We start from the raw sequence: 25,840 nt of genomic DNA, 5'->3' as shown, positions 1-25,840 counted from the left end.
CAAAAGAAAAGAGAGCCAGAGAGTCAAGCCCCAGAAATCCAAGGCCTCAATCCACATTCTACACAAGTCATATGGCCCCGACAAACGTCAAAAAGGGAGTAAAGTGCTTCCTTGTTCTCGAAATAGTGGATATTGGAGATGGCTTTCACAGAGGGAATGACTGCGGAGCTCCTATGCCTTCTCTTAGGTACAAAAGAAAAGGAGTCTGGAGAATCGGTTAAGTATCTATTAATTAGAGGAAGTTACTAGTACTTAACTGGAAGTAGGGAAACTCTTCAGAATTATTCCCTCTGTGTTATTCTCCATTTCCCATCAAGGGAAGAACCTAGTTAAGTAATTATCATACCTTAGAAAGGCCAGAGGTTCCTTTGGAAAACCTATAGAATCAAGACATACTTTTCCTGTTTCTTGCTTATTTTCGTGTTTCTTTGTTTTTGTTCCTGCTGCTTTTTAATGTACAGGTTCTTAAGAGCAATTTGTTCTCTTATGAAATAACTGTTTCTACATACTTCTCTCCTTTCTCCTTTAGAAAGGACACATATCTTTCCTTTTGGTGTAGCTGAAATGATCCTTTGATGCATATTTTATGGAAAAGATTCCCTCATCTACACATTCTTCCCCTGACCTGCATTTATATTGCTCCATGGAGAAAGGCAATCCAAGAGAGGCCTTGTGGCACTGTTGGGGTCAGATACTCCATCAACACCCTTGCCACTAGCCTACCATCAGCTAACTTCTGCCAAGGATGACCAAGGGGCCAGAAGAGGTCTTACCTAACCAGTATTCAGAGCAATCCAGGAAGTCAAAGCAATCCAGGAGAACAGCAACAAGACCGTAACTAGATGAGCCCTTAGTGGAGTAGGCCCTACAAACCTTTTATTGATCTCCCCAATGAGATCAGTTCGGTCCTCTCAAAGCTGGAATGCACCAGAAGAAAAAGAAGCAGAAAGTTGAAAAAAAAAAAATGCAGAAAAGTCTATGCCTGAATCTACCATTTTATAGAGTCCATGGCAAATTAATATCCACTCATGCAAACCATAATACCATGAAGATCATCTCTATCAAAAACCAATTCACTTCTAGCCAGCACGCCTGCTTCTCGCCTCTGGTTCCCTTTCTTTTCTCCTCTAAAATAACCCCCTGAGAGATTTTCTAAAATTACCTCTGAGCTGATTTCCAATTTGATAAAGTTAGTTCTATAATACTTTCAATATTTGAATAACCACATTCTCTCTCATCCAAAACAAAAATGTCTTTCCCATTCACTGTTACCCAAATGTCTTCACCCTCCAGGCTCTAGCTGCTCTGCAGCTACCTGGTCGAGGTCTCCTATATTCCCCTACAAAGATGGGCATTTTAGGGGTAATTATTGGGGCTTTTTAAAGAAAAGAGCCAACTTAAGCCCAGCGGTACTAACAACAAGGGCCTTACAGCCTTGGAGGAGAAGATTTGTGGCTGAACCAACAAGATCTACAAAGAAGACATCCTGAGGAGGAAACCCAAGTTCTCCAAATTTACCGAATTGCCTTTTGTATCTCAAGACTGAGATGATTATTTCTCTTGCAAATAGAAATGCTATATATATGAGACTAGAAACTGATAACATTTCATAGCTTTTAGCAAAAGGAAATATGTTTAACATGTCTGGTAAGGAACCACATATCCAAACCCTTAAGAAACTCATACTGCTCTTTACCCAACACAAATAAACAAGACATACCAATACCAACACCACCCCGCATCCCACACGCCACAAAGTAGAACTACATTTAATTTCTGAAACCCGATCAACTACTCTCTGAGACCCTTCATACATGGGAAGGCATCTCATGCTTGTAGTTGGGCGTTCTTAATTCTCCATCAGGCTTCAGGGAAATGGTGATTTCCTACAAGGTCTTCAAAAAATGGAGGCTTTTCTCTCACATGAAGAATTAAACACACTGATAATATAACATATCCGCATAGCACAATTTTCACATTCTGTTACTAAGGACATCCTATAATTCTTCCATGTCACGTGTACAGAAACAGAAACATGAGATTACAAAACCGAGTTACCCAATGTCACCCACTGAGTCAGCAAACAAACTGATTTGAACACTTCTGGTTCTTCATTCACCAAACCTCACCTGCCTTGTAAAATCCAAAGAACCCTAATGTGGGCCCATTCTGTCACCCAATGCAATTTCACAGCATCAGGCTCAGAAGAAATCTAATCGTCATATTCCCACATCAGACCCAAAATGAGCCTACATATTTTCCGCATAATATTAGGTTTCACTGAGAAAATTCCACGCAGTATTTATTTAGACAAAAATAGTTTCAATTTAAGAAGCCGTACTTTAGAAGGAAATAATCATCATGTCCCAATGGGACTGCCCTCTGCCAAGCATTAATAGGGTCGTTTTCACAGAGATAATAAAGCTCACTGTTTTCCACGGAAGACAGAAACCATTATTTTAAGATAAAAGTTAAGAGCAGTTTACCTGAGACAATTCAAACTCCTGTATGGCAGTATAATAATTACTCAGTGATATTGTAACTGCTAGAAATGATAAGGACTTTTTGGGGCCAAAACATGACAAAGGCTCATCAAAACCACAGCCTCATTTACTGTTGATATACCTTGATGTAAAAGGAACAGGCTGATGTCATGAACTCATTTAAAACAAGAGTCCCTGAGAAACAAGAGAGGCATAATTAATTTGTTCAGGTGAATTTAAGCCTGCATTCAGGATAAATATTTCCTGAATTCCCTCTTAAAAAGAAAAGAGCAAGAGAAAGAAGCATACAAAGTCTTAGTTTCTTTTTTTTTTTTTTTTTTTTTTTTGAGACAGAATCTCACTCTGTTGCCCTGAGTAGAGTGCCATGGCGTCAGTCTAGCTCACAGCAACCTCAAACTCCTGGGCTCAAGTGAATCCTCCTGCCTCAGCTTCCCAAGTAGCTGAGACTATAGGCACCCGCCATGATGCCCCGCTAATTTTTCTATTTTCAGTAGAGACGGGGGTCTCACTCTTACTCAGGCTGGTCTCATATTCCTGAGCTCAAGCAATCCTCCAGCCTCAGCCTCCCAGAGTGCTAGGATTACAGGCGTGAGCCACCGTACCAGCTAAAGTCTTAGTTTCAAATAAGTGACAAGGCCTTTCTCAAACAGCAAGAACTGGTTGAGACAACACTGACAACACCAAGATAAACAATGACATAAATTGCAACACCTTAGCTTTGCATAACAATTTGCACAGCACTCAGAGACTTACTATCTTTCTTGTATAATAAGAGAAAGATAATTTATCATCTTAATTGTATAGTCTCATTATGTATTTAACCGAAAATTATGATGTCTGGCACACTTGGAGGGTTTCTTGTGAATGAGACACTGTGCTAAGTGCTCTATATGCATTATCTAATTCTCACGACCCTGTGAGGTAGGAATTCACAAACTCAGTGAAGTTAAAAAAAATTTGCCCAAATTTATATAACAAGTAAGTAGAGGATCAGCCTCAAATCCAGTTTGATCCTAGAGCCCAAGCTCACAACTACTATAACATAATGTCTCGGTTGCACTTCCAGGCTCTTCCTACTATTATTACGCTTTTGTAGATACTGTCTTCCTCTCTCCAAAAGCTGGAAGTCAGGTGGCACTGATCAACTGGAAGGGTAAGTAGGCTGCCACATAGTCACAGTCAGAAAGGGACACTGCCAGAGTTAGAAGGGAGGCCCCAGGAGTCCTGTGCTCTGTGCACCCTATTCTGCTTCATTACCCTAAAGGAGGTAAAGCCCTTGCAGGCGTGAAACTGCCTGCCTGCCCACCCCCACCGAGGTCCTCCTGCAGCAGGCAATTGTCATACCTTAGAAGCCTCATGTCACAGAGAAAATACAGGCACAAGGGACTCAGTAAGTTTTCCTCAGGTCGGCCAAGTCACTTTCTGTATCTTTTGTCCCTGATCTAACAACTGGCTCAAGCCTTTTTACCATAGCACCTCTCTCTGCAGGCACACAACCCTGAAGATGCATACTGAATCAAAGAGTAGGTCTAAAAGGAGGGAAAAATAAGGAAGGGAGAGAAGAGGAGAGGAGGGGAGGGGAGGGAAGAAGGGTGGAAGGGAAGGGAGGAGAGAGGAAAGAAAACAAAAAGGAAAAAGTGTCATTGGGTTTCTCTAACAGGAGAAACAAAATTGATTAGGGAACAGAAAATATTTTCAAATGAGTAAATTGCTATACACACTATAAAGAAAATGTAAAATTTGTCACATCACTGGTTTGTATGAATTTTCCAGGAAAGTCTCCTTAAACAAAAAGTGGGGATTGAATCAGCAGTGTGGTTTGCTTTTTTAATAGTAATTCAGTACAAATCTATGCCTTCATCCATCCCTTCATCAAAGAGAAATCCAACATGAATCCCACCCTCAGAGAGTTTAGTGTCTAGTTGGGAGATGAGATATTTAAATAAACACATGTAATTTAAATGTATAAAAAGATAAACTCCACAAGACAAATATGATAAAGTACTATGGGATTTCTTAAGAGGAAAAAAAAATCCTTCAATATTAAGGAAAGCAAAATCTTTCTAGGGAAGATATGCATTGAAGAGCCCAGATGAATTTAAAAATACATATATTTTTGGGAAAAGATGATAGTAATTTAACCAACCAAACATTAGAGTTGTCTGAGAACTATTTTGTAGTCTGTAGAAGAATAGATGAGATGAGAGACCTAAAGGGTCGTGGTTTTGTCTAATCACATAACACACTTGAAGGCCACAGCTTTAATCAAAGCACCTTTAACTTAAGAATACAATCTCCAGCACTAGTGAAGGTGCTGCCCAACCACAATATTTATCTTCATCCTCACTTCCCCTTCCTAATTGTGCTATGTGCCAGCTGCCTAAATTTTCTTACCACTCATTTACATCTTGACCCCATAAAAGTCTCATTTTTCTCCCCACCAATACTGTCCTGCAACCTCAATGTCACTAAGGACCTGTACATTATAACACCCTTTGATAACTCCCAGCACATGTTCCTTCAAACTCTCCCTTCACCTAAGTTCCATAACACTACAGCAAGGGTTTTCAAGCATACTGTTATTAGGAGAACCCTTATTTCATATGATATCTTGCCTAGAATTCCAACTAATTACCGCAGCTTTATAGTAAGCCTCTAAATCAGACAGTGTAAGTCCTCTGATTTTATTCTTCTTTTTCAAGGTAGTTTTGGCTATTCTAGATCAGTGCATTTCCATACATTTTTTTTCAATCAGCCTGGAAATTTCTACCCTCCCCCCAAAAACCTATTGGTACATCTTATTGGAATTGTGCTGACTTTAAATATTAATTTGGGAGAACTGGCATCTTAACATTATTGGGAACTCCAATAATGATTCTTTTTATGTTTCTCCTAATTTAGATTCATTAAATTTCTCAGATCTGTGAGTTTACAGCTTTTACCAAACATAGAAATTTTTTTCCATTATTTCCTCAAATATCTTTTATCCCTCCTACCTCTCCTTTCCTTATGCAACCCCCATTGCACAAATATTAGACTACTTGATACTGTCCTGGGGATTATTGAGTATCTGCCCATTTTTCCCCTCTTCTTTCTTCAGTTTAAATAGGTTTGACTGCCCTGTCTTCAAGTTCACTTATGTCATCTTCTGCAAGGTCTAATCTAATATTAAGCCTACCTAGTGCAATTTTTATTATAGAAATTATTTCTTTCAGTTCTACAATTTCCATTAATTCTTTGAAATAGTTTCCCTGCTGAGATTCCCTATAACTTCACTTTTTGAGTCTTTTTCCTTAAAACGTTGAAAATGTGTGTAATAGCTGTTTTAAAGTCTTTATCTAGTAATTTCCAAGATCTTTCATCCATAGGTCTGTTATAATTGATTACATTCTTTGCTTTTTTCCTCTCAGGTTCTTGATTGTTTGCTGGACATTGTGGATGCTATGTTCTCGAAAGTGTGGATTTTGTTGTCTCTCTTTAAAGACTATTGGGCTTTTCTGCAGCAGACAATTTTTTTTTACTGCAAGAATCATAATTCTGTCAAGCCCTGTTTTCAGGGTCTATTTTCATGGGTCTAGAGTAGCTTTACTCTAGAACATCCCTGTTCCTAAGGTATGGCCTTTCTGAGGTCTCAACTCAATGCCCTGCTGTTGAATGAGTTCCCTCCACTCTAAGTGGTCAGCACTCAAAAATCTCCCAGTACTGTGCTGTTCCAACATACTCCCAGTACTTTGGGAATTCACTTGAAGTCTCCCAGTAATTATTCTCTGCCAGACCTCACAGAAATGCACTTACTACATGACAGGTTAGCTATGTGGCCAAAAACTCAAGGGACCCCTTGCAGGTTTCTGGAGCTCTTTCTCTGCACAGCTCCCTCCCCTCTGGTGCCCTGCCATGCAAATCCCACCAACACCAGCAGCCTTAAACTCTAATCTCTTATTGCTCCGCTTAGTGAGATCGTTTCTCTCTTTTTCGGTTCCATTTCTCTGTGCTGGGTTTTGAACCGTGCTCTCAGACAGAAAGCCACTCTCCCCGTGTGGCTCCCTTCTCTCGATGATCACAGCCTCCTGCTGTCTGTTATCAAATGCCTGAAATATATTGTGACTAGCAGAGTAAGCCTAAAACTCATTACTTTCTCACGGCCAAACCAAAAGTCTGTCCATGTATATTTAATGGCAACACACTAAAAATCTCAGTGAGCAACTGATAAAAGTAGGACTTTGTGAGACTTCCAAATGCCAGCATCTCTTCATTAAAGAAGTTTAATCTCTTCATAGAAATATCATCCAGTCTCCTTCCTGGGAGGAAAAGAACTTGGTGTGCCAGGATTCTGGAGCTGGGCAGAGGGAAGAATTTAGTAGGGATGAGTGGGTTGACTTCTCTTTAAAGAGAAAGCAGACCTTCCATTCATCCTCCAGATTTGAGCTGCATTCTCCATCCCCACTCTCCCCTGCTCTTAGTATCAAGAACTTAACTAATACCTTACGTATTCAATTTGTCCGGAAATTATGTATCTGCTTCCTGGAGGGTGGGGTAGGAATGGATGTCTGACTTGGTCAGTTAGGAATAGTATCCTGGGCACATAGCTACTCAATATGGGGGTCAAACAAGCCCCTCATTTTAGCATCCTGCCTCACGCCCACTTGCTGGTACCTAAATTTCTCTAATTCCAAAGATTTTCTAGGATACTATGGGCAAATTGTCTTCCTTTTTATCTAAAGTTCCCTTTGTAGGCACTTAATCTTTACTTTCCCCCACCCTAAGTCATTTGCCATTTTCTCATTTATTTTCCATCTTCACGTAATGTGGTTTGTACTACAAATGTCTCCTCATTTTATCAAAGAAGGATCTTGTTGTCCTTTTTATTATATCTAATTGAAACAGGAGGTTCCTGCTTCCATCTGGTTAAGAATCCATTCTTAATAACTATATTAGGCTTCACAGCCACATTATCAAGAATTTTTATACTCTGTTTTGCTGTTTGGGGCATTCTTTGTTAATCACCTTTTTTTTTGTATCCCATATAATCCTCTCTTGAATTCACTTTACAGTTTTCCAGAGCACATCATTTTTCAGAGAGTGCACACGGGTGATAAACTTTCTGCATATTGTATAGTTTATGTGTCTTTATTTTGTCCTTATTCCAAATAAGAGTAAGGATTCTAGGTTCAAAATCATTTCCCAGAGAACTCTAATAGCATTGTTTCAGGCTTCTTTTTCTACAGACATGGCAGATTAGATGTTCAGAGAAACTTCTTCAAGTTCTCGCAACTGACATTGCCAGGTAAAACAGCAGGGAGAGTGGAGTGAAAGTAGAGGAATTCCTCAGAGGCAGAAATGAAGAAGAAGCAGCTTTCTGCTGCTCTTTCTTTCTTTCTCTGAGACTGACATGGAGTTCTAGGGTTGTCTTGCATTAACATTGACTTTAACACACACAATGGACCAAATCCATCTCCTATCCCCAGGCAAATAATGCCTCTATGTTTTATGAGCCACTCTTAAGACTTTATCTTGAGAGCCAGAGATCCAAACTCTCCACATTCACAGGGACAGAGAAAAAGAAAGAAAGAGAGAGAAGCAGGAGAATTGTCCACATAAGCAGTTCTCATTAATTTCCCTGATGTCTGCCCCATCCTACCCTGGGAATTTCCCCCAGAACTCCATTGAAAAATATAGCTGTACTCTTTATAGTTTGCTCTAAATTTGTTTTGGGTTGTGTTTATTCTGCTGTAGTTTCTCCACCCATCCAACCCAACCTGCTATCTGTGCTTCAGAAATCCCTCAAAACCTCTCTGGTTGTCATGCTATTGTGTTTTCCATTACTCTTTTGGATTTTCTTTTTCTAATTCTCTTGATTCAATGTGTCGCAGTGTCTAATACATAGTAGATATAATCAATGCCTTTTGAAAGAAGAGGAAAATTTACATTTGCTAAAATGAAAAGATGACTGTGTTTTAGCCGTCCATTTATAAATCCATTTATTCATTCAGTCTTTTTTTGTTTTTTTGAGCTCTGCTATGTACTAGGCATAGTTCAAAACTTTGGGAAAACAGCAGTGACAAAAGAAATTCCCTCTTTTCAAGCAGCTTGCATCACAGAATGCTATCATATTTTTTACAATACAAGTTGAAGAACAATATAAATAACAGGATAACATATTTATGTGCAAATGAGTACATGTATACCTATACCTGTACATGTGTATTTCCTTTCAGATATAACCCTCAGGGGTAGAATTGGAGAAGTGGCAAATGAGAAGCCTTATTTGCCTTATTTAATTTCCTTTATTTGTATTTATGCATTGTTTGTTAATACGATCTATTCAGACTCTGTTTTAGGTGCTTAGAACACGCCAGTGAACAAAAAGCAGGCAAACCTTTCTGTCTTCTTGGAGATCACATTCTAGAAGGAAGAGTCAGATACTGAACAATAAACATAATAAATTAGTACCTCAAGTAGTATGTGAGCTGGTAATACGGACTATGAAAAAATAGAACAGGACAATGGAAATTAAAAGTATGACATATGAGATCATTGGTAATGGGTTGCAATTTTAAATGATAAGGGTAGACTTCATAGAAAAAGCAACATTTCAGCAAGAAGTTGGAGTGGGGGGTTATAGTTGAAAAAAGAAGGGGGAAAGTATTCTAAGCAGAGAGAATAGCAAATGCACAGGTCTCGGTGTAGAAGCAGGCCAGGCATGTTCCAGAAACAGCAAGGAGCCAGTGTGTAAGGAACAGAGAAGGGAAAGGCAAGGGAAGTAAGAGAGAAAGCTGGAGAACCTTGGGGTGCAGGGTGAGGAGTGCAGGCAATGGCCCTTTATGTCAGTATAAGGACTGGATTTTGATTGTAAGAGAATTTGGGAGCCATTGGGAGGTTTTTGAGGAGAAAAGTAGAATTATCTGGCATATTTTGAAAGGATCACTGTGGCTCTATTAGAACAGAACAAAGGGAGGTAGGGGTAGAAGCAGAGAGGAGGGAAGGGAGCCCTTGTAATAAATAGTAAGAGATGATGTACTTTGTATTTTGTACAAAGTGGTCAGATGAAAGGTAGGCCCAACAGAATTTCCTGATGGATCTGATGTGGGATTTGGAAGGTCAAGGATGCCTTCATGGCCTGAGCAACTAAAAAGATAGAGCTGCCACAGCTCGGTTTAGCGCTATGAGGGAGGGAGCAGTGGAGATCGGGAGTTCGATTTAGAACCTGCTAAATCCGAGATGTCATTCTGACAGCCAATGAAAGATATCAGTAGGTAGTGAGATTCGGAAAAGTTCAGGAGACAGTACTGGGCCAGAGATTCCAATATGGGAGTCATGAGCATAGATATATATATATGGTATTCAAAATTTTGAAAAGCCAGCATACAGTTTTTTTCTTTTCTACCTTGTTTAGTCTCCCATAACTTTGAACGCTGTGTCTAACACAAGTTATCAAGTGTTGACGGTAGAGTGTGTCCCCTTGTCTCTGTTCTCTCTGCCATTTCCCTACTTTGGTTATCTCTCACCTGAGAGCGATGCTCCTGCCTCCCGTGAGTTTATCAATCAAGCAAACCCATACCCCACTACCAGGTTAATGTGACTAAAGCACACCTCTGATCAAGCAATAAATCCTCAAGGATTACTCGTCACTGCTGAATCAAAGGACCAAACACTTACCCCTAGATCACAATCTAATCCCACCACACCTTTCTTAATTTACAACTCACCAGACCCCTTCACACACACCATGTTCCTTGCATTAATACTACTCCTGTGCATTCTGGACCCGGTGCCTTGTCGTGCTGGCTCCACTGGAAATGCCTGCTTTCTGCATCCCTGCACTCCTATACCCTGTTCTTCACAGCATGATACAAATGCCACCTACTTCAGTGGAGCTCAGCTGACTGCCCCATCTGAAGGTGACCTCCCCCACCTCAGAGCCCCCACTGTATGACAGGGGACAGAGTATGGCATGGGCAATACTTCCCAAAGTGAGGACAGCAGGAGAGATGCCAGCCCCAAGAGAAATTCTGGAAATAAAGGCTTCCATAGGCAAATGGGTTTGCATAATACTCCACAGCACTACCCTCCTTAGAAATTCACATTATTACGTAGTCACATACTGAATGCTCTCAAAAGTCCTATGGGAGGAAAACATATGTAACTTTTCTTAACCCAGTTTTCACAAACGTATTGGACTTTGGAACTCTTTCATCACTAAATACCTATTCTATGAAACTAGTGTTCCAAGATTCTCACATGGGGAATTCTTGAACTTGGAAGGGAGAACATTGAATTCTAGACCTGATTAAGCACCTGTCAGTGCTGGCCTTTCTGAGGACCAGACCCAGATAAGACACCATGCACCCTACATGAATGGCATGCTGTTCCCAGATCAAAGTAGGGAAATTGTACACCCCAACATGGGTAAGGTGACCATACATCCCATCTGGGTGACAAGTTGTTCCATTCCCAAGCCCAGGCAGGGTAATCACACACCCCAACATGGGTGATGTATTACTCTTACATAATTATTAATTGCAGACCTGGCCACTCTCAAAAGCATCCTGGGCCAGGCACAGTGGCTCATGCCTGAAATCCTAGCACTCGGGGAGGCCGAGGCAGGCGGATTGCTTGAGGTCAGGAGTTCAGAAACCAGCCTGAGCAAGAGCAAGACCCCATCTCTACTATAAATAGAAAGAAGTTAATTGGCCAACTAATATATATAGAAAAAATTAGCTGGGCATGGTGGTGCATGCCTGTAGTCCCAGCTACTCAGGAGGCTGAGGCAGGAGGATTGCTTGAGCCCAGGAGTTTGAGGTTGCTGTGAGCTAGGCTGACGCCACGGCACTCACTCTAGCCTGGACAACAAAGCAAGATTCTGTCTCAAAAAAAAAAAACATACTGGTTTGGGTGATAAATTATATAGTCAGTTAGTTGTAAGTCATCCACCTCTAGACTTCAGTTCCTAAATCAAACCAAACCACCCTACCAGAGAGTAGAATCTAGAATTAACAAATTCCCTATTACCTAGAATTCTGTTTTTCTGGGCTCAGGGCAACTGTATGCCAGCCGTAGTTATTCCCTAACTCCTATCATGTTGATCTAGTCAGTGTGATAGGACTTGTGCCCGAGACTTGTTTCATTCGTTAGGACCCCACTGGGGCTAAACATAGTGATAAACCCAAATAATTTTGCTGTAGATCCCTGCCATTGCTCCCCATACACTCCTGGTTACTTGATAGGGCCCCACTCCCAATAGACTATTTAAACCATGACAATATCACAAACACCTGAATGCAATGCTCGTCACACCCAGAACCAGCACCCGAGGTGCCTGTGTCTCCCTTCTCCACCAGGACTAAAGCTTCCTACACACTGGCACCAGCCTAGCAGATTTTGAAAGACACCCCCCTGCCCCCAGTTCCTGAAGCCTGGCTTACTTCCCCCACAACGACTCATGGCCACAGGGGTTATGATGCCAGCTGACTAGCTGTGTGGCCTTTATCAAGTCACTTCTCTTCCTGAATCTCTGTTAAGTCACCTCTGAAATGAGATGGCTGGTCTGGACGGTGCCCAGCGTCCCATCCAACTGTGATGAATTCCCTCCTTTGGACCTTACCCACTTCCGCACATGGCCTCACTTCCCAACTATCCCTTGAAGCTGAGGTCTCTTTCCATACTATTCTTTTATCTCCTTCAGGGCATGGCAGAGGACCTTGAACATGGATGGAACCAATAAATATATGTTGCATGAGTATCTTTAAATGTGTGAGGCATTTAAGGCTTCAAAAACAATTCAAAATTAGACTTCGAGATGATGCAGAATTAAATGAAATCCAAGAAATGAAATGATCTAGTCCAAGCAGCAAGCACTACGGAGAAATGATTCCAAGTCGTTTTCTAGCACAGCTACTAGTGAACCTGCACTGCCTGTATAATGGCTGACACTGGACACTTACTAGGAGTGACATGCACTCTCGGCGGTTGCCTCACTGCAACCCGATTAGATGGGTTCTGTTATTGTCTCACTTTACAGATGAGAAAACTGAGGTGCAGATGGGGTGAAGTAACTTGCCTGAAGTGCCCCAGGCAGCAAGAGATGCACTTACTCGAACCCGGGCAGTCTAGATCCAAGTCCACACAATCAATCCCAGCGCCAGCCTGCCTCTCCCTCCCTCCCACCAGCGTGCGCTCACATGAGCATCCTAGCACCAACAGGCTACTGCCCACCTGGCAGAAACCGAGGCTCAGTGCCCCACAGCTGTCTCCCTCACCACAATAAACTTTTGAAACATCCCTGACAGCTGAGAAAGAGGCACAGAGAAAAGTGGAGGCTGTGATTAGGGGACAGTGATCGGAGAGATGCAGGATTAAGATTGGCAGTAAATTGAAAGGAAGAGGCATTCGTGGGAAACACAATGGAGCAAGAAGTGACAGCCCCAGGCAGTCACCTGGAGGGAAGGTAAGAAGGTTGGCAAGGTGACAGAACAGACAGCAGGGACCCAGAGGGGCGGGAAGGTAGACAGGGAGCACTTTAGGAAGGACAGGGAAAAAAATGCTATGTGTGATTTGCAATTGCACACGTTTTCAGCATCAGTACAAAAGTGACAGAGAAACGTACATTTGGAATCCAGGAAGCACAGTCTGGGATCGGGCTGGTTTAACTGGAGCAGCACTCACCAGAGAGAATCTGGTACAGCGACGAGCACATAATAGGCACTCAATAAATGTTTGTTCCAAATAAAAGAGACAAAGGGAGGAAAATCTGAGGATTGCTTTCATAAAGAGAACGGCACCTGAGGGAGTAGGTGCTCAATAAATATTATTTTTTTTTTATCTGTGTACAGTGAGAAGCCTGGGGAGCTGTAAAAGATTATCTGATCCATTTCCAAAGAGCCCTGAGCCTCTGATTCCAATTCTCGAAAATTCCCTGGGGAGACTGTGGAATTCCTCACTGGGGACTTCAGAACATGCTTCCTAAAAGAGCCACTTGGAGGGAGTGGTTCCAACCATTTCAAAGCGGATGAATTGAGGTAGAGAGGTTAGACCAAATGGCCCGGCGGTCCTTTTCAGTTCTAATGTCCATATAATCCCCTCAAAAACCCAAGTTTCCACTCTGCTCCCTGTGGAACAGAGAGGAGCCGGATGGACCCACAGACACTGCTGTCCCACCAAGCAGAGGGTGGCTCAGTGACTTGGAAGCCTTCCAGTAGGACCTGGCTAAATTGCAGGCCATTTATTTCATGAAGAAATAAACCACAGAGAGCCCCTTCCAAACATGCATGCAGAAATCAGGACAAAATGCTGAGGAGATTATCTGTTCAGAATGTGCTTTAAAAGAGCCCAGGCAGCACTCATTTATTTTTGAGAAAATATATGATTAACCAGAGTTAACTACGAATTCAGATATTGTGCATTAGACCAGCTCCTCAAAGTTTGAGAGCATTTAATATTATATATCGCTGCCATTTGGACCAAATTGTTTTTTTAATGTACACAATATTGCAAATTTAATTTGAGCTGTTTGAATCAGTCTGTAAAAAAGATTTGATTATACCTGAGTGTTCTGGCCCCGGCTTTTCCATATCTCAGTAATCTTGGCGGTAATTGGCTGATTAGGCGTCTCACACTCCATCTCTGCCTCAGTTTCCATGGTAATGTTACAGGAGCTATTATAGATGAGAACTTCATCTCTTTCCACTTTAGGGCTGAAACGAGAGGGGAGGTTAAATGGGGTGTCATCAATCTTAATGAAATGCAATTATTTTTACTCTTATTAATCATTGCAAGCCATTAGCTTGTGGCAACTACAGGCCACCATTTGTCAAATTTTGCAAATTTCTGTAATTTTGTTTCCATTCTTTTATTGTTTATTTGTTTTCCCGTTATCTGCACACCCTGCAATGAAAATGCACGTGGTAAATATGAGGCTTTTCTCTTTTCCAAATCTACCAGGACCACTAGCAAAAGCTTCCCCAAGCCCAGCTTAATAAGCAATGTACAGGCAATGCTTCCAGTTCCAAAAATGGAAGCAAATGTTGGAGAGAGTTTTGGGTTGTTTTTTGTTTTTTTTTCTTCTGCTTCTTCTTCCCCCCCTTCCCTCTTTCTGCTCTTACTCACACTTAGTGTTGGGGGAGTGAATTGCCTGAATCCCCCCAGGGCAGATGGAGAAATTGGAAAACCCACACAACTGGCTAACTGGTCCCTAATTCCAACTGTGAAAAAATGAGCTCATTTAGGCTTTCAATTCCCTCTCCCCAGCTGATGGCAATGAGGCTCTGTTGCTAGCAGTGGAACATTAACTTAGTAAATTAATTAAACTTACTTAACAGCCCAGACTAAGGAGATTCGATATATGTGCCAGTTATACTAGCAGCCACTCACTTTTAAAAGTCCTCTTGCTTTAAGGAGAGAAGCCAGACTGGATTTAAAATGAAAAACAGCAGTGTAGCATTACACAAAGTCTAAAAATATGCCGTCTAGAGGAGGTGAGAACATGGACATTGAAGGGTATTGTCCCCAACAGGTGTGATATTTATTCAAGAATAATCCTGGCTGTAGGCATTGTTGCAACTAATGCAAAGATTATTAGTGATAATAATGCATGATGTTTTATACTTTTTCAACAATTTCATATGTATGATCTCATTTCAGCCTGTAAATTAGGCAGAGATATAAAAAAATGTAACTCAGAGAGATCAGGAGATTTGCAGAAAGTGGAACACAAAACTGTGGCCGCCCTGAGATCAGAACCCAGGTGTCCTCTTTCCTAGCACAGTGCCCTCTAGTTCTGAGATGCTGATCAGACGTTGGCCAGAAAGATGGCAGGTCCCATGGGAAGACCAGGAAGGGTGGAGGAAAGGGCAAAGGGTCATTGCTTGAGAAACTACAAATCATGTCAAACCACAGCATCCTTTTTCAAATCAATGTCATGATGGTTTCTCCCACACGTTGCTAGAAATCATGAGCAGGATAAATATCACAACTCACCACTTACTCTTCTCTTCTTCATGCTATAATAAAATATTGCCTACTCTGTGTTCACCTAAGACGTGACTTCTAAGCCCATTGTCCTCTAGATCTACCATAGATTGTCAAACATGGTACCACCAAGAGCTGAAGGCAGATAGTCTGGGCTGACCACTGGGGCTCTGGTCCCTCCTTATTGGAGTGTCCCTTCTCGTAGCACCCTACCACTGTGTTTGTTTGGTAGTCCCTGTGCGTATGTTAACATGGTGGTCAACTCAAAGGCTCAGAGCTACTATTGCCTGAGGACTTCCCCATTCTGTGTTTATTCAACTCATTTTCTGAAAAGCGTTAGGCTTGGAAGCAGACCAGCTAGATTTCAATGACAGCACAGATATTTATCACCTGCATGACATTGAAGACACTTTTCACTAAGCTTTGGTTTCCACATTTAGAAAATGGAGTTACTAACAATCGAGTACCTATTTTGTGGACGTGTTAAGGAAATCAACAGAAATGAAGCACCTAAAATGGTTGACACGGAACATGGTATACAGTGAGAGTCCATTAAGGCAGTTCTTATAAAAGGTTTTTGTGGCAATGCTGTTGGTAGTACTGCTGTTGACGTGTAAATGTGGGAATTTACATTCATTGTTGTTAAAACCTATTTCCCTGATTTAGACCCATTGCTCAAAACATTTTGAATCTGTACCCTGTAATTTAGCTATAAATCCACTTAGCTAAGCCATCACCCATGGGGTAGACAAAGCACAGAATAAATATGGCATTTGCTCCTTGTCTGTCAGTCATACACCAAGACTTGGAAAGGAAAAGCAAAGTAATTTAACTTTTAAATTAAAATGTAATGCAATATTTAGAGAAATATGGAAATGTGGTGAAAGAGAATTCAAAATTCACATGGACTCTTCAAACACCTGACTTCAGAGCAATTTTAGGCTTTATCAGGACACTTTGGGCTTTGCACCTAGAATATTTTTTTTTGCTACTGTGGGTGGAGAGGTTGTTAAAATAGTTTGTGAAGGTCTCCCTCTATATTTATGTCATTAATCACTTATAAACCTATTGGAAAAAGAAGGAAACTGGTTTACCACACCATCACATTCTTTGTGAATCAGTTTCCAGATAACTGCTTTCATTTCTGAAGGCTCACAAACCGTCTGATTAATAATTCATTCTAGAATTGTGTCAAGTATAATGTCAAAATTAGTTGTCCACATTTCCAGAATTCCTCCTTTTTCTTTAAGTACTTTATAGAATATTTGATTTGCCTATCACCCCTCTCCGTTATGTGGGCCCTTCTCATGGTTCATTGCCAGGAGTGGGTCCTCAATCGTATGAGCAAATTTTTCATGCCCAGTATATGAAGGATCCGGGACTTGAACTCAGGGAGAGTAGTATCTGACTTCCTTTACAACCTTTCTTGGCCCTGGACTTCCACCATTGTAACAAATCTTCTTATGCCGTTTGTAGAGTCTTCCCTGGCAGAGGCATGGGTAAAAAGAGCTGAGTCACGCTGCCCTCTCTGCTTGTCTGTTAGCAACACACTGTCTTCCCTGAGGTGTTCTTCCTCTGCATACAGTCAAATCCCTCTCTGTTAGCTTAGACTTTTTTTCAAGCTTTAGCTCATACTTCTTTTTGTATTTGTTCCTGATTACCTTGCTAGAAATGTTTTTTCATTAAAAAGCCATCACCAAAATTAGCTGAGACACCAGGATACCAAAAATAGACTCACATTTACAAAATGTTGAAGTTTCTAAATAGCCAGCTACTATTCCACATTTTCTTCCACAATAATCTTATGAATTAAGAAGTGTAGTTAGCCAGATATAAATATAAATATGTGTTTTTATATTTATATTTGCATTTTTATTTATATTTATATTTATTTATATTTTATTTATATATTTTATATATTATATATTTTTATTTATATATTTTATTCATATATTTTTATTTATTATATTTATTTTATATAAATTTATATTTATATTATTTGTATTTATTTATTTTTTATATTTATTTTATTTATATTTGTATATATTGTGTATTTAAAGCTACCAATACATGTATAGATATAGATGCACATGTATACATACTTGCACACACATAAATATTTATTTTGGGGGGAATGTGGTAAAAATTTTTGGTCCAAATGGTGACAAAGATAGCACCAGAACCTAAGATTCCTGACTCTCAATCTATTGTTCTCCCTGCTGGTCTGATCAGATCCTACAGTAAGCAGGTAATCTTGTATGTGCTTTTTAGGATAAGTAGCAAAATCACTCACAGGCGTTCTAGCTCCCTCACTTAACCTGAAACTGCTTCTTATGGCTCTGAAATCTCACTGACGCTGCACAGCTCGGCCAATGCTCTCAGCACCAATGCCAACAGCGTGGCATTGTGCCAAGCGCACAATGAGTGCAGAAGCCTCGAGGTCCAGTCCCAACACTGCCATGGCTTGACTGTGTGACTTTAGAAACTTAACTTTAATCTTCACTTAGAACAGAATCCAAACTTCTCACTTGGGCCTTCTGTGCCTTACCTACCTCCCTGAGCTCATCTAGGGCCTCTTTCCTTCCTTCTCACTCTACTCCCACCCTTCTGGCCTCTGAACAGCTCCTAAAACTCGATGGTTCCTTTGCACTTGGCTGCCTCCGCTACCTGACTCTCCTCTTCTTACCTCGGTGTAAAGAGATAATTCTTCAAAGATGCCTCCTCGGACCACACTATCTAAAGTAGCTCCCCATTATTTTTCTATCACTTTATAGCACGTATCACAACATGCAATCATTCTGTTTATCGCCTGACTTCCTCCTCTACCCTTAAGGACCTAGACTTCCATGACTTATTCACCATCGAGTCACCAGCACCTGGCACAAGACCTAGAACATAGTAGTCACTGGATAAATACTGGATGGATGGATGGATGGATGGATGGATGGATGGATGGATGGATGGATGGACGGACGGATGGATAGGGCGCATTTTGCCACAGATACATGGCCACTTCTACCACATGACATTAAATCCATAGTGGTAGTGACTGAGAGAAGCATTTAACGGAAATAGACTCCCTGGAAAGATTCTGGAAATTGGTCTTCTGGGTTCACAAGTATAATCTTAGGAGGAACCAAGTAAGTTACTTGGCACATGATTTTTTATGTCCCTTGTATAATTTATAATGTGTTTTCTGGTTAATGAATTAGCATATATTCATTGAAAAATACGTAAAAACTTAATGAAGAAAATAAATATGATCAGTACTACAACCAGGTAGAGAAAGGCACTATAAATATTTTTTTATATACAATCTCTATTCTAATCACCAATGTATGTGCAAACATACATACTATTGATAGTAGGAGGATCAAGTTAATACACTATTTTGTGATCAGTGATATTTACTTCTCAATATAGCACCAGCTTCTTAGGATCATACCATTTGGATGCATTCTTTATTACTAAAACTTATTTCATTTCAAATATTTTATCGTACCTGAAAGCTCCAAGAACATGGTTGCTTGTAAATACTACGCATTTCTAGCTGCTTTCTTAAAATAAAATCCTAGAAGTGAAACTACTGGGTCCCAGAGCATAAAGAATTATAAGGTTATTAGTGCCTTGTTGATATGTCCTCGAAAGATTATATTAACTTCCCTTCCCACTAGCAACGAAGAGCAGCCAGAGTTTTCCCCCACCCTCATCAACACTAAACTTTGCTTGTTTAAGTCATAGGGCATTTATTTTAATTCTTAAGAAAATACACTGACTTTGCCAGCTGCAATAGGCAGAGCCCTGAGCAGCACTTTTGAAATGATTTAAAATGATATGCATAGAGAAGGGTGTAACTTTTAATGAAGTCTGAGACTCTGTTGCCCCGATCTCTCCCAAAATAAAGAGGAAGGACAGGGAAGAGCTCCAAGGAATCGTTTGGGATCCAGAGAAAGTCCCTGAATTCAATGGAGCCAGAAACTGCTCACATGTACTTCTTGGTGTCCCGAATTAGCAAGTTCTGAAATCCAGTCTCACCCCATTTCCTACGTGACATAAACAAGGTTCTCCATGCCCTGTTAGAAAGCAACCAGGCATGGAGGGTCCCCTTTTCCTCTCTCGAAACTTAAATCTCTGGTGGCAAATTCATACTAAAACACAGACTGTCTCAGGACTCCCGAAACTCAGACTGCCATGGAAAGAGCTGGTTATCTCTTCGACTGTGGGTAATTGGGCTTTTTAGTTTTATAGTTTAATGGGAAAATAGGCCATCATTAAATAACCAGAGGTAACCACTCTATCTAGATAAGAAATAGAGAAGGATGCAAGGCAGTGTTCAGCACTGAGATATCACCCTGCATAAGGAAAGAACTGCTTGCTGAAATTAAGGCCATCCACAGTTACCAACATGGTCACACTTTTTTTTTTTAATTTGTTTAGAAAAGGAGGGTTAACCTGGAAAGTTACGGTATTTATTTGTTAGGTTTTTTTTTTTTTTAAGTTCAAAAAAATCCTTATAAGCTTATGGCTTCTAAATCCTAGATCTACGGTCATTCCACCCACGCAGCGCCCCTCCTTTTGAATAAACATTGTACAATCTGCTGGATTTCTCCCTGACTTTTTTTTCATACTTGTGAATCTGTTTGGAAAGAAAAGAAAAAGGAAACGGGGAGAGGGAAAAAAAAAAAAAGCCTTCTGTTTTTCATAATGTCTAATCTTTTTCCCCATTGGCATTCACCAGATGTTGCTGTGGATCGGAAGATAAATATTAAAATCTAAGCAAGAACAAAGCGAGCTGTTTACTGGGCAGATTTTTCAGATGTTCTCTTGAACATTTGAAAAAGACAGGAGATGCTTTGAAATGCAGGCTGGCCAGTGTCCACAGTGGACTGGCCCCCTCCAAGAGAGCTGAGCTCCACGGGGCCACGTCCACCAAGCTTTCTCGTGGCCCCACCGGCCGCTGGCCATGCAGTGGTGGGGAAGGCTGGGGGTGGGGGCTGGGGGGGAGACAGGATTACCTGATGAAGAGGCCTGAGAGCGATGACGGAAACTCTGACTCTGTCCCATGATCGGGCACAAAGAGGCACTGAGAACTTTCTTCACAAGCGTAGAGGTAAGGCCATGATTCAGGCAGTCTCTCTGTCCCCATGGCAACGGTCAAGTCACACTGCACATAGGTGTGGCTGGTGGCCTCACAGCTGTCCTCCCCATGCTTCAGGGCACACAGGAAAGCCACCGACGCTGTAGGAAACAGTCACCGTTAGGAAAGAACCCCAGAAAGAACTGAAGGCCTCACGTCATGTCATAAATGAAGTCCATGACCAACAGGAAAATGAAGTGATCAGTTTGCTTTTTTTTTTTTTTAATGTATTATGTATGGCTAATACACACAGAAGAATATAAGTAACATTTTTATAAAATATAAATCAGCATCATTAAAAACTCATGTGAACCCACCAGCCAGCGTAAGATCGGAAACAGGTGTAGTACTCTGTTCGCGCCCCCTCTAGTCCATTCCCTTCCTCTGAGTGCTCAGAAATAACCCCCTGGCATTTTTTAAATAGCTTTATCACATGAGTTTGTATTCCTAAACAAGAGAGTGTTCAGTTTTCCTTGTTTTTGTACTTTAGAACACATGACAAAATAGTCTGTGACCTACTTGTTTCATTCAGTATTATATTTCTAAGATTTATCCAAATTATTGAATACAACTAGTGTTGATGCATTTTCACTGCTGTTTGGTATTGTATTGCATGAAAGTACTACCATATATTTATCTATTCTCTGACCAATGGACTTGTGGGTATCTCCCAGTTTTTTCTACTACAAACATGTGCAAAGTTTTCTCTAGGGTGGATGCCTAGAAAGAAAATTGCTTGTTCAAGGGTAAAGTTCAACTTCACAACACATTGCTGCATTGTTTTCCAAAGTGATTGTGCCATTTTACATCCCTGCCATATTTATGAATTTCTATTTATTAATTAACATAATTGTCAGCACTTAAAATTATCAGACTCTTAATTTTTGTCAATCTAACGTGTATAAAATGGTATCTCATTATGGTCTTAATTTGTACAGTACTTTTAGGTTGAGTAATTTATTCCTGTCGTTTGCCCATTTTCCCCTGGGCTTTTTGTCTTTTTCTTATTGATCTGTATTCTTTATTTATTCTTGGTACTAGTCTTCCGGAGATCATGTGATTACTAATACCTTTTCCAAGGTTGTGGCTAGACTTTTCACTCTCTTGATGGTTGATTTTCATATAATTATGACCATTAACATGTTATAAAGAATAAAAGTATATCAAACCCTCTGACCCTTAAGGCCATTTCTTTCTGGACCAAGAGACACATGTAAAAACCACCCATAAGGCACACTGGCAATAATCTGTAGAAGATGAACGAATCTCTACATGAGACAGTTTAGGAGCAGCTCTGTCTGGAAACCTTAATAAAGTAAAGAGGAAGAAAGAAAAGTCTCTCTAGCCTGCTTCCTCTGCAGCTAGCCTGTCCATGCAGGTATGCAAAAAATGTCACCAAGGGCTGTGGGCTTCAGCTTATACCTCCCTGCTTCACCACAGCTCCACTGCAAAATCTAACCAAGATAAAGACGTGTGAGAGGGTTTGTAGTTATACAATCACACCCAAATAGTATTATTATTGCTGTTATGTTGTAATGCACCTGGCACCTAGAAGGTTCTCTGTGAATGCGTTTCAAACGAATTATAGCAATAAAAATGACTGACAGTAGGACTCTTGTATGGACAGACAAAACATAAGAAACTTTCCAGTTAGTCAGCCCTAAGGCAAATGAAAACAAGCTCAACACATATAAAATAATGAATTCATTACAGGTGATTAAGTGAACGCAAATTGACAAGGTGGATTATGAAAACGACCCAGGGCTGAGGATCAAAATTCATGGGTTTTACTCAAAGTTCTGCCACTAAATAGCTGTGTGACCTTAATCACTTTAGCTTTTCATGCCTCGTGGAAAAGTTAAAGTTTCCATGAAAAAAAGTCACGTGGTATATAATTCAAGGTATAAATGCAAGAAAACCGAAAGATCAAAGGTCTGGCTCATTTTAAACAAATACAAAGTATTAGTTTCACCTAACAACAGGATGTTTGAGCAACTATCATACGAAAAAGTAAAATTCTTCTTTTGTTAGAAGTGTAATCTGTGAGGAAGGTAAAGATAAGCGACCCCAAAAGTGACAAATGAACTTTTTTAGAGCTCCAACTCCCCTGCCCAACTCGTGAATAGAAAACACATTAGTACCGTGGCACAGGCACAAGCAAAACAGTAATTAGGGAAGTTTGAGTTTGGGGACCACATCTACAACCTGGAATGTGAAACATCACTCTATTGTATAAAGTCAAACTGAAGGCTAAAACTCAAAGCAAGGATTAGAATTCAAAACACCCTTGGTAAATGAGAGAAGTTAACAGAAATAAACAAAAGAACACATGAAAGGAGTCAAGTAGTAAACTGCAAAAGGGAAAAATAAGTTATATAAACATAAGGACAGTCAGCTATGTGCAGCCGTGTTAGAAAGAAACACACACACACTCATGCACACACACACACACACACACACACCTTGAAATAATAGTAAGTAACAGAAATATTATCAACCAGCAAGACAGTAGTGCAAATTTTTTTTTTTTTTTTTTGAGACAGGATCTCGCTTCCTTGCCCTGGCTAGAGTACAGTGACGTCATCATAGCTCACTGCAACCTCCAACTCCTGGGCTCCAGAAATCCTCCTGCTTCAGCCTCCTGAGTAGCTTGGCACCAGGTATTAATTTCTTTTTTATTACTACTTTTATTTTTTAGAGATGGGGGTCTCACTCTGTTGCCCAGTCTGGTCTCAAACTCCTGGCCTCAAGTGATCCTCCCACCTCAACCTTCCAAAGTGCTGGGGTTACAGGCAGGAGCCACTACACCCAGCCAGCAATATAATCAGTGTAATCAGTGTAATTTTAAAGACAAATATGGGCCAAATTAAATGCAAGCATCTTATAATGGTACGCAGTATGTCCAGAACTTGCTCACACAGAGAAGCTATCTTGCTTGGGGCTTCAAATTAGGAAAGACTGTAGAATTTCAGAGAGGGCTCAGAAGAGAGATACCAAAATGTTTACTTATGGAGTTCCCAATTTGGTGGGTCCCAAGAATGCATATTTCTAAAAAGCTCCCAGGTGCTGCTGCTGCTGGGGCTCCAGGGAACACAGTTTGAGAAATGCTGCCTCAGAGGGCCTGGGACAATTCAGCTTTGCAAAAGGCCACTGCCTGATTCAGGTTGAAAAAGTAGAGTAGGGAGCATCAGTTAGATAGAAGGATGGATGTCTCTGAGAATAGAAAGTGTGGAACATTTGTAAGGGCTGCTGCTTGCTGAGAAATCCTCCAATGAAAAATCTTTTAAAATCCAACAGATTCTTAACTAAGGTGGTTCTATGCAATCCCAACTGACAGTAGGGGGGATTATTAGTAGTTTCTAATAATTTCTGAGACAAATTTTCTTTGATGATTGGATGACCATTATAAACTTACGTCCTAGGATGAAAAAAAAAAAAAAATACAAAACACACAATCATACACTCAAAAATGTTTTGTCCAGTTTCAGGGGGTTAACAGAATCGCCAATCCAATCCTGGACCTTAGGCAAGAAATCTCTGTATGTGCTAAGTTCCTTTCCATCTTTAGACATTGTGATTAAAAGTCTTTGTAAAGGCTTTATTTATGAAAACGAAAAATAAGTCAAATTACCCATTTCTCTAGAAATGTGTTCTCTGCACAATCAATGAGTGTTTGGTGACACCTAGTGGCAACATAAAGAGTTACAGCTTCCAACTCATTTTCCTCTTAAAAATCGAGGAATTTTGAGTTCTTTTCTAAAATTCAATCAAAACTTTCTAAATATAATAATTTCTATTATTCTCCCTCTAAGAGTTATCAAAACTTCAAATACCACAATTTACCTTACCTTGAATCCTCATTAGTTTTTATTTTGTACTTCTAGTTAAAATTAAGTTTTTTTTTAAATACCAAGGAGTTTTTTTAAATATATTAATTTTTTAAGAGGAAAAAAAAGTCCTGATTCTTTCAACTAACATTCAAATGGTTCACCCATTTCCTCTGCTCCCACCCAAAGTGCGGCAGAAAAAGTGTATTAATGTAACCAGTGTATATGTGAAAGTTTTTTTTTAAACTGTAGCAGTGTTAGTTAAGGATTAGAACCTAGAAATGTGAAGTTTTCTGTTTCCATCTCCCAATTCTTCCATATATTCATTCATCAAGCATTAATTTTGCACATACCCTGTGCCAATACTGTTCTATACACAGGAGGTAGAGCAGTGAATAAAACAATGTCTTAAACTTAAGTCTTCTATTGTATCTTAAATTTCCTATTGTGGAATCAATTTTCTTCTATAATATTGTGTTTATATATATGATGATAATAGGAAACTCAATTTCTGATATTTTAAACAAGTAATGTTTCTCCTCCTCCTCTTCCTCTTCCTCCTCTCCCCTTCCTTCCTAAGTCAAATCCATGTAAACTGCCATCACATAGTATTACCTATCATAGAATTAATTCCCAAGATCAAATTACGTGATGCTTTCACTACCTTGTAAATCCTTAGCTCTCATTCAAGTTGTGAACAAATAAATTAGAAATATATCTTAAAACACTACCGAGAATACTCTGGTTTCTCTTCAAAACGAATAAATCTTTTGCCTTTTACTAAAAATTTCTGTGGAGAGGGACAGTTATGAGTTGGTAACCAAATTTTTTGAGGTCTTGCTTAGGCAAGGCTAAGGAAAAAAAACACTAAGAAAAGTATGTAAGGGGGGCATGGGCAATGTAAGTAACCTTAACACTTGTACCCCCATAATATGCTAAAATTAAAAAAAAGAAAAGAAAATCAATTGACCATCATGATGTATGGGTTTATCTATGAACTTACAATTCTTTTTTTTTTTTTTTTTTCTGAGACAGGTTCTCACTCTGTCTTTCAGGCTACGAGTGGCATAGCTCACTGCAACCTCCAACTTTGGGGCTCAAGTGATCCTCCCAGATCAGCCTCCCAAGTAGCTGGGAGTACAGGTGCATGCCACCATGCCCAGCTAATTTTTATTTTATAGAGACGGGGGTCTCCCCATGTTACCCATGCTGGTCTCCAATTCCAGGGCTCAAGAGATCCTCCCACCTCTGCCTCAAAACGCACTGAGATTACAGGCGTGAGTCACCATGCCTGGCGTAAACTTACAACTCTAAAAAAAAACAAAAAAAAAAACAAGTGTGCAAATGGTTCTTAAGAGTACAGGTACATGGTCTATGAATATACAAACAAGATAACCACCTGCCTAAAT

General features: G+C 40.2%; 1 protein-coding gene and 1 non-coding gene across 2 annotated transcripts in view; one reads left to right on the top strand and one right to left on the bottom strand.

Moving 5' to 3' along the window:
• The window catches only part of PKHD1 (PKHD1 ciliary IPT domain containing fibrocystin/polyductin), a 424,797-nt gene that overhangs the window by 328,898 nt on the left and 70,059 nt on the right, over positions 1-25,840 (bottom strand). The window contains exons 34-35 of the mRNA XM_076003302.1: positions 20,483-20,705; positions 14,044-14,194 (exon numbers count right to left, since the gene is read on the bottom strand). Coding sequence (XP_075859417.1) covers positions 14,044-14,194; positions 20,483-20,705 — 374 coding nt within the window. The remainder of the gene's footprint in view (positions 1-14,043; positions 14,195-20,482; positions 20,706-25,840) is intronic.
• LOC142871184 (U5 spliceosomal RNA) lies at positions 25,168-25,284 on the top strand. Its single transcript, XR_012919448.1, has one exon. It is a non-coding gene; the product is annotated as a U5 spliceosomal RNA (small nuclear RNA).

This window comes from Microcebus murinus, chromosome 5, assembly GCF_040939455.1.
Source record: "Microcebus murinus isolate Inina chromosome 5, M.murinus_Inina_mat1.0, whole genome shotgun sequence".
NCBI lineage: Eukaryota > Metazoa > Chordata > Mammalia > Primates > Cheirogaleidae > Microcebus > Microcebus murinus.
Note: the sequence above shows the minus strand (reverse complement) of the source record. Positions and strands in the feature narration are given on the sequence as shown.